Raw genomic sequence first — 9,744 nt, 5'->3', positions numbered from 1 at the left:
ATTCATCCTATCCTCCTACCTTGATGAATACATTTTCTCAATAATCTGAAGGCCCAGAAGGTGACAGCATTGGGAGGGCTGACCCCTGGCCAGCAGCCCACTCCCTTTCTCTTCCCTCAGGTAGCCCCTCCCTATGTCAGGGAGTTCATGTGTGCAAGTGGACATCCCAGCACCATCCAAGCTCTATTCACCTGCCTCACAAACAGCTTGGTCCTTGGGATGGACTCCGAGAAGGTGCTGCTGAAAGTGGCCCTCAAAGACTTCTGGGGCCCCTATTCCCAACCGAGGCCTAGAAATGGGGCACAAAATCTGGTAGGCACTGCCATTGCCCACATGGAGATCTCCCCAGGGAGGAGAGGCAGAGACTGCAGGGAGGGGGTTGTCTTAAAAGTGCTGGACCGAGGGCTGGGGCTCCTCTTCCTTTGTCTAAGAAGGGCCATCACAACTTAGTCCACTAGCCCCCTAGAGAGTCACTCACACAAACAAGTACATAGCTGCTTCAGACTGTATTTATTGTGGGGTTGGGTGGGGATCCTGGGGTTCGAGGGCAGCAACTGTGGCTGGCTGGAGATGGCAGGGTGTCCTGGACAGGAGGGTGCACGGGATCCAGGCGGTGCTCAGGGCAGGAGGCGGCGCGCGGGCGCTTGGGGTGCAGGGGTCTCCAGACGCTTCACACGCAGCAGGGCCCCCAGCACGCCCTCAGGGGGTAGCTCAGGGCCCATATCCTGGTCAGCGGCACGGCGGAGGCGACGCGGGGCAGCGACGGCTTCGGTGTCGGCGATTCCCGTTAGGATCCGCCCCAACAAATACCTGCAGTGAGGAGGTGTCCGTGAGTCAACGCCTCGGCCCTAGGACCTGGAGGGCGCCGGCACCTCTAACCTCTCTGGGACCTGGCAGCCTCCTCCCACTCAGGCGTCCCACTGCTTTCTGGAGACAAGGGTCCTCGCCTCCCACTCCAGTCATTCGGATGAAGGGAGCCAGCCAGGCACCTCTGCCCCCACCTAGGGTCCCAGGACCTAGGTGTTCGCACCTCCACCCTGTAAAGAAGGCCCTCCGCCGCTCCTCGCCCTCTTCCTCCTAGGATGATGGCGCCCGCCCCCCGACCGCCCTTCGTGGAGGTACCTCAGCAACTCAGGGTCCAGGTCTGGCGACTCGTCGCCGGCGTCCTCGCTATCGGGGCCCGCGGGGCCATCGTCGTAGACTGGGGGCCGGAGTCTGAGCGCCGCGGCGGGGGCAGGCGGGGGGACAAGCTGGGCTGCCAGGGCCGCCGGGTCCAGGCGGGCGCGGAGCAGGGCGCGGGCGAGCTGCGCGGCGGGCGCGTCGGGGTCGTTCTCCAGGCCCAGGGCCGGGTCACTGGTGCGGGGTGCGCCCCAGATGCGCCGGAGCTGCGCCAGGACGCGCGCCTGCTGATCCTCGGCCTCCTGCGCCTCAGCCCGCGCCCGCTCCTGCCGTTCGGCTTCCAGCAGGTGCGCCAGCGCCCGCGCCAGCTCCTGCACAGCCCCCGCAGCCTCTCCCCTCGGCGCCGCCCGCCGGAAGCGGCGATGACCACTGGCCTCAGACAAGGGCGGCGAGGCTGCGCCCAGGCTGCGGGGCTCCTGCGGGAAGACAGGTTGGAGGGGGTAGGTCTTCAGCGTTCGCCCGGCCAGAGACTCCCAACCCGCAGGACTCCGCGGACCTCAAATATCCCTAGATGCCACCAAAGGTGCCGTGGGCCCTCGAATATGAGTAGACACCCCTAAGGCCAATGGAAACCCACAAATATCTCTGGTCACACTTAGGGCCACCAAAGACCCCTAGATTCAACCCCAACCCCCCGCACCGCGAACGGTTTCCTAGTGACTCAGACTTTGACCCCGGGGGCTGCTGAAGACCAGGCTTCTTTATAGGAATAGAGATGGTAGATATGACAGCAATGGATTTTTCTATATTAATGTTGTGGACAATAGGAACTTCTATTTGCATTTTACAGATTCCTACTGTCCATCTGTTTTACCCAAAAGGTAGCAGACTGTTCTATGCCTTGTTTTTTGGAATCTATGTCTAGATCCTACCCTAAAAGCATCCTTTCTCTCTTCGATCCTTCCTTTCTTCTGCTTTGAATCCTTCTCCTATGGATGTACACAATAGTTTATTTAACCAGTCCAACTGATGAACATTGAGGATGTTTCCAATCTTTTTCTATTCTTATAAATAATGTTGTAATGAAAAACTGTGTTCATGTATCATTTATATATCTTTTGTATACATATATCATTTGTATATACAAGTCTATCTGTAAAATAAATTACCCAATGCCTAATGTTCAGTTCAGGCAGTTTTGAAGCAATTTCAGTAAGTTTAAAGAAATAAAAGATATCACAAGTATGAGAAAGGAACAAAAGACCATTAAATGGCCATAAAGGTTTGAAAAAGAGACATACAGAACATTTAGAAAAATAAATGACATTAAAAATTGAATGGGCAAGTTAAACCACAGATTCAGTGCAGTGAAAGAAATAGGATTGAACAGAGCTTGGAAACTGATTCATACATACTGACAGTTGCTATGACAGAGGGGACCCTGCAGAGCTGTGAGGGACGGGAACAACTTCAGTAAATTGTGCAGGAAAAACAAGTAATCCAAATTTGGGAACAATGGAAAGGGAAAAACTTAATTTGACTACATTCAAGCTAAGAATTTATTTTTATCCCAAGACACCATTAAAAGAATGAAAAGTAAAATCAGAGTAGGAGAATATGCTTGTAACACAAATAATCAATAAAGGAACAGTGTCCAATATACCAAAAATTCCTAAAAAGCAGCAAGAGAAAAGCAAATTAATATAAAAATGGGCAAAACTGATGATCAAGTATTTCACAAAAAAAGGAACCAAAAACAGTTACTAAGCAGATGAAAACTAGTGAACCTCATTAGTAACCAGGAAAATGCAAATTAAAACACCAATGAGATACACTATGCAGGGGGAGTGCAAAAGACTGCCAAAATTAAAGTCTGACTATGTCAAATGTTGATGTCGACGTAGAAAAAATGGAAGCTTTTATACATTGTTGCTGGGAACTCAACTGTCAAAATAACGTTGAGGAACAATTTGGCAACGTCTTGAAAGATGCACATATCATATGCCCCACTCCTGGGATGTTACACCCAAGAGTAGCTTTTGTGCATATTACTACTGGACAAGGGTTCATGAAAAATTACAGCAGCACTGTTCACAACAGCACAAAAGTGAAGGGAGGAAAAAAGAAACCCTAGAAACAACCCAAATGTTGTTGCTGGCATATTGAAAATGCATCTATAAATCATGATACACTCATGATATACTCACAGTGTAAAATATTATTCAGTAATAAAAATAAATTAATTATAGCCACATACTTCAATGTGGATGAATCTCACAACCAATGCGTTAAAAAAATCAAGTTCCAGAATTCCACTGCAGACTACCTGTTACAACCAGACACCCTGATGACTTCCTAGTGACCCCTAGTGACTACCAGGAGTCAGACACCCAGTATGATTCCATCTCTGTGAGGAAAAATTAAACAAGATATTGTTTAGAGATACAGACATAAATGATAAGCTACAAACAAAAGGGATCAATTAACAGAAAATACAGGATAATGATTATGGAAGAGAGAGACTGCTGTGGCGAGAGGCACCCAGGAGCTTCTAACTATTGGTCATGTTTGATTTAAGCTGAGTAATGGGCACACAAAGGGATTATTTTATCATTATTTCTTACACTGTATATATACATATGTTTAGATATATTCTCATATATAAAGAATACTTTTAAAAAACCATCCTTGACGCAGACAGCCTTGAACTCTACATTAGAGAAGGATGTGCTCCAAGTGCCCTTGATGGCTACCACCCCTGAGACCCTCCAGGGAATCACACGTCAATCGTGGCCTCACCCACACTACTTGGAGTGACAAGCCTTGAGATGTCAAATATGCAACCCAACACTGCCCATCCACACTCGGGGGGGCTGCACACATTCACACTAACCATGCTATGCAGTTACAATCGCCAAGCCATCTAGATGCAAGAACACGCACCACCCTTAAAGACATAATGCTGCACAGAGAGCGACATCATGGCTCCTCTCTCTACAATGACACAGCTCCACAAAGAAACAGTCTCATCAACACATATACAAAATCCCAGTCTCTCAGTTCAACAGAACTGAAATGGGGTGTGCACCTAGGGGATGCAAAGACCACTCCCTCCCAAACAAAAAGACAATCACACAGACACACACCCAAACACACAGACACACCCATAAGTCACACCATCACCACAGGAATCACAAACACACCGGTGTCACACTGAGAAAACTCACACACAGAAGCATCACACACAATGCACACCTGGACCCACAATGGCACCTTTGCATGGACGCTCGTAAGCGCTTACATCAAAAGAAACACACAGAGACAGCACACACTCATATCCCTGTCATCACATCTTGCGGACACAGACTGGGGCCCGCATCCCCCGCCTTACTGTGTGCTACGTCTGTGGACAGCGCCATAGGCGGCGGGCGGGGCGAGGCCGGGCCCAGCGCCTAGTGCGGAGGGATGCGCAGGGCGCGGCGGCCAGACGACCCCCAGACACTGCCACCCGCACACCCAAGAGACAGAGGCTGGCATGGCCTGGGCGCAGGCTGGAGGCTGGACCCCAGGCCCCCATGGCCGATCTCTCCACAGGTTCCGAGAACTGGGGCCAGCGAGGATAAGGGGCAGGCGACCAGGCACCGACACTCACCTGTAGCATCCTCCCTCCCACCCCCACCCGGCGCCCGACCCGGGTCGCACCTTTACCGGCCTTGCGCAAAGAGTGCGGGGTGGCCCAAGTAAGCCCAAGAGCAGAAGCACCAAAAGGCTGACGCCCCCGGCCCGCGGCCCGTGGAGCAGTGGCGACCCCGCCATGCTGCCCCAGCGAGCCGGGCTCCGGACGGGCGGACTGACTGGCAAGTGCGCAGCGCCTGAGCTACCCAGCACCGCTGCGGTGCTTTGCGGCTGCGCACGCTGAGGAATCTTGCCTTTCCCTGCCCACCCCATCCCGTCACTCTACGCAGGCGCAGCCTTTAGCTCCTTCAGCCTCTGCATCCTGCCCGTTGCCAAGGAGATTCCCGAGGGGCAAGGTGATGAGCTGGAGCCTTTGATGGCGGTTGCCATGGCAGTCGGAGGCCAGTAGCCAGAGCAACAGACCTTGCTGTCGCCTCAGCAGACAGGCAGGAAAAATGACTCAGTGAAGTGGAATGGGGGTCTGGTCGCCCCTGCCGCCCCACTTCTTGGGAAAGAGATATACAATTTTGTTCATTGGATAAACAGTTACGGAAGGCCTATGGACCATAGCCTTTACAGAGTGATGAGTTCAATTAGTCCACCATTCTAAGGTGCTGTCCCTTACCTGCATAAAGCAGTTACCAGTAACTGCCTCCCAGAGTGGCTTTGAAGGTTTAATAAGAATGGTATTTAGAGGCCTTCCCTGGTGGTCCTGTGGTTGAGACTTCACCTTCCAATGCAGGGAGCCATGGATTCAATCCTTCATCAGGAAGCTAAGATCCTACATGCCTCCTAGCGGAAAACCAAAACATAAAACAAAGCAATGTCATAACAAATTCAATTTAAAAAAAAAAAACTTTAAAAAAATGGCATTTAGAAGGAGCTCAATAAAAGCTCCTTTCTATCCTTTCCTTGTCTCTTTCCCAGTATCTTCATCTCTCCATTGCTCTGTTTCTCTTTCTGACCTTATTGCCCATAGGTCTCTCTGTCTTCCCCTCCCATCTATCTCTTCCTGCCTCTGATTCTTTCTCTCACTTCATCTCTGCAATCTTCCTCCTGTGTCTGTCTTTATTTTGTTGTCTCTATCTACTTGTCTTCCATAGATACGTAGATTGATTTCACTCATAAATTCCAAAAGGATTTTAAGCCATGTAAAATGATACAGCAAACAAAACAAAACTTTGGTAAAATTTCTGTATCTATCGGGGGAAAAATGATAGGAAGGGCATATCAGTGGTTATTGTGGGTGCAGGGGGAGACGACAGATGCTTTGTCACATTCTCCTTTACATTTTTCTCTGTTATCTGAAAAAAAGTTTCAATGAATATGTATCATTATTATAACCAGATTTTTAAAAGGTATTTTCATTTTGGTTGGAATTTTAAAAGTATGGTAACATGACATAAATCAAAAGTGAATAAAAGAAAGATCTATTTGTGTTGCTGTGAGTATATCTAATCCATTCTAACTGCTTCTATTGTGCATGCTCAGTCAGGTCCAACTCTTGCTCGGTGAGAATAATGGAGTGGAGACCAAGGAGCACCTCACACCCATGGCAAAGAAGGAGGTGACACGCAGCGGGATGGAGGCTACCTTAGAGCAGCACTTGGAGGACACAATGAAGAACCCATCCATTTTCGGAGTCCTGGGCACAGATTCACAGGGACTCAATCTAGGTTGCTGCGGAACCCTATCAGATGAGCATGCTCGGGTGATATCTGTTCTAGCCCAGCAAGCAGCTAAGCTAACCTCGGACCCCACTGATATTCTTGTGGTGTATCTAGAATCAAATAATGCGAACATTATGATCCAGAAACACAATGGCATTACAGTGGCAGTTCGTAAAATGGCCTCCTGACAACCCGTATCAGTTCTCCAGCAGCCTGTCACAGGGACTCGGTCGTACCTTATGTTAATTATCTTATAGAACTATTAGACCATTCATGTAACACGTATTGAGCACTTTTCTATTAATTTTAGAGTAGGCTGCATTTTGACACTCTGTGGATTGATGTATCAAAATACCAGTTAAGGAAAGTATCATGTTTTGAAGCAGCATATTTAGGTCACCTTGTATATAGAATTTTGTTAAGTTTAATAAACCTGGTTGGAGGAAAAAGGAGAATACTGGAGTGGGTTGCCAGGGGATCTTCCTGATCCAGGGATCAAGCCTGCATCTCCTGTGGCTCCTGCATTGGAAGGCGGATTCTTTACCACTTGAGCCACCTGGGAAGCCCCCAAATCCTTATACACATCCCCTTATGAACCTGAAGATTATATGCTCAGGATAATGTAATGGACACACAATTAAGATGGCTCCCATGATCCTTGTCTCCTTTTATTATCATCCTTGGGTAATCCCTTCCCTTTGAGTATGTGTGTGTCCAAAGGTGATCAGATGTATGTGATTACATGTAGATAATCATGTTAAAAAATGAGGTGGAAATGATCAACTTGTGAGGCAACTCCCACTCCCTTGCTGGCTTTCATGAAACAGTTGACCACTTTGGGGAACCTCACATGGCAAGGAATAGAGGGTGGCCTTTAGGAGCTAAGAGTGACCCCAGCTGACAGCCAGCAAGAAATTGAAGCCTTCTGTCCTATGACTGCAAGGAACTGAATTATGCCAACAACCTGAGTGAGCTTGAAAACAGATCGTTCCCCAGACAAGCATCAGATGAGACTGTAGCCCTGGTCAACACCTTCATTTCAACTTTGTGAGACCCTAAGCAAAGAACCCAGTTAAACCATACCCTGACTCCTGACCCACAGATACTGTTAGTTAATGTTTTAAGCTGAGAAGTTTGTGGTAATATTGTTACACAAAAGATAATCTGAATAAAAGAAGACATGTTTCACTCTCTTGGGTGAGACCATTTCATATTATAACTATTTCAGTTACATCCAAATTACTATATAATTTCTATATAATCTAAATTTAAATCCCAGCTGAACATTTTAAGGAAAATCAATAAATCTTATTCAGTAAAGTATATAAAGAGTCCACACAAAACTTTTACATGAATGTTCAAAGCAGCATTTTTCATAATAGCCCCCAAATAAAAACAACTCAAATATCTGTCAACTGATGCCTGGATAGACAAAATGAGGTATAAAATGGAATATTACTCATCCATAAAAAGAAACAAAGTACTGATACATGTTGCAATATGGATGAAACCTGAAAATATGCAGAGTGAAAAGGAGCCAGACACAAAAAGTCACATAATTTGTGATTCCATTTATGTGAAATGCTCAGAATAAGCAAATTCATAGAGATAGTTGATTAGTAGTTGCCAGGGGCTGAGGGGAGAAGAGAAGGGAACAGGGGTGGCTGCAAATAAGTACAGGGTTTCTTTTTGAGGTGATGAAAATGTTCTGGTGTTAGATAACAGTGATGGGTGACCAACTTAGTGAATATACTAAAAACCATTGAATTGTACACTTTAAAATGATGAATCTTGTGTATGTGGATTATACCTCAATAAATAAATATCTATAAAAAAGAATAGAGATTTGTGAAGTGCTAAATCATTTCTGAAAAAGATAAAAAAGTAGACTTGACTTACCAGGTATTAGGATGTGTTCTAAGGCCAGAAAGGTAAGATGGTGTATGGAAAACTGAAAGAAAATAAGTTGGAATCCTACCTCACACCATATACAAACAATAGCTCCGGACAGGTTAAAGATTTTCATGTAAAAGAAAACACTATAGGTTAATAGAAAAATATACCATGTGACCTAGGGATGGGGAGGGACTTCCTGAACAAAACTTCAAAAGCACAAACCACACGGAAGAATGTTAATGACAATGTACATATCAAAATTAACAGTTTCTGTTTAATAAAAGACCCTATACACAAAGTTAACAGATGAAACAGCAAATATCTATTTGCTATAGCTGAAATCACCAGAGATTAAACATCCAGAATATAAAAGTGACTTTGAGAAACAGCAAGAAAGAAACAAGAGCCTCAAAGAAAAATGGGCAAAGACAGCTCACACAAGAGGAAACCCATGAGGTTATCAAGCATGTGAAGACATGCTCAATTTTACTAATCATTAGAGAAGTGCAATTTTTTTAATTGAACAAATTTTTCCATTTTTAATAGAAAAAAAGTTAGGTGATATGACTTCTTCACCTTAGACTTGTTCCTGAAAGGTAGAGTCCAGCTGCTCACTGCTCAAAAGCCAATAAAATGAAATATTACTTTATATCCATCATACTGGAAAAAATTAGAAAACTGAACCACATGGAATTTGGCAGTCTTATGGAGATACAGGGACCTTCACGTACTGTTGGTGAGAGTCTGGGCTTGAGCAGCCATTTTGGGCAATTGTCTGGCAGTACTCAACCAAATTTAGCCTGTACACCAGAGTTGTCAAGTACCCAGTGTAAGAGGGTCTACCACCCATAGTGGGGGAGGGGACTGGGAAAATTCCCCCTGAGAAAGCGTATCTATGCTGAGATCTAAAGGTCCAGGAGGAGTTACCCAGGGAGATGGGTATAGGGGGAAAGCATTTCAGGCAAGGGAATTGCACAAGAGAAAGATCTAAGCTGAGAAGCAGCGTGGCATGTTCAAGGAAGTGAAGTAAGGCTGGTGAGCCTGAAGCACAGAGGGACATGTTCCAATTCGCTGTATTTTGGAGCCTTCTGGGAGAGTGTGGCAAAATGGTTTAATGAGCAGACACATCTACCTCCCTTCCTTCCCCCAAATTCCCCCAAAGCAACCCTCCAAAATACCTTGAGTGGTGCTTTTCAAGGGAGCCATCAAAGGACCAATTATTCTGAGGCATTCTTTAGGAGACAGATTGCAGATGGAGTCAAGCCATGCAGGGTGGCAGGGTGGGATAGGGGGGAGAGCTAAGACTCAACCCCAATTACAATGGATGGGGATAGACTTTTGCAGAAGTAAAAACACAAAAATAAGTCCATTGGCTCTCTGTGGT

General features: G+C 46.4%; 1 protein-coding gene and 1 pseudogene across 1 annotated transcript; one reads left to right on the top strand and one right to left on the bottom strand.

Moving 5' to 3' along the window:
- Positions 1-493: 493 nt before the first annotated feature.
- On the bottom strand, positions 494-5,086 carry PCSK1N (proprotein convertase subtilisin/kexin type 1 inhibitor). Its single transcript, XM_070290098.1, has 3 exons — positions 4,822-5,086; positions 1,123-1,595; positions 494-810 (listed from the first exon to the last, which is right to left on the bottom strand). Exons 1-3 carry the CDS (start codon positions 5,065-5,067, stop codon positions 618-620), a joined length of 912 nt encoding a protein of 303 aa, XP_070146199.1. The 5' UTR covers positions 5,068-5,086; the 3' UTR covers positions 494-617.
- A 1,290-nt stretch (positions 5,087-6,376) lies between these two features.
- LOC138929927 (ragulator complex protein LAMTOR5 pseudogene) lies at positions 6,377-7,554 on the top strand (annotated as a pseudogene).
- Positions 7,555-9,744: the final 2,190 nt, after the last annotated feature.

This window comes from Ovis canadensis, chromosome X, assembly GCF_042477335.2.
Source record: "Ovis canadensis isolate MfBH-ARS-UI-01 breed Bighorn chromosome X, ARS-UI_OviCan_v2, whole genome shotgun sequence".
Taxonomy (NCBI): domain Eukaryota; kingdom Metazoa; phylum Chordata; class Mammalia; order Artiodactyla; family Bovidae; genus Ovis; species Ovis canadensis.
This window is presented reverse-complemented; position numbering and strand designations above follow the sequence as displayed.

Bases quoted from the DNA above. Each gene is read 5' to 3' on its own strand.
- PCSK1N (XM_070290098.1), bottom strand. From the start codon at position 5,067: ATGGGGTGGGCAGGGAAAGGCAAGATTCCTCAGCGTGCGCAGCCGCAA. The intron at 1,596-4,821 runs GTGCGACCCGGG...GTCTTCCCGCAG, and splicing joins TTTGCGCAAGGCCGGTAAAG to GAGCCCCGCAGCCTGGGCGC. The intron at 811-1,122 runs GTACCTCCACGA...TCCTCACTGCAG, and splicing joins CTGGACCCTGAGTTGCTGAG to GTATTTGTTGGGGCGGATCC.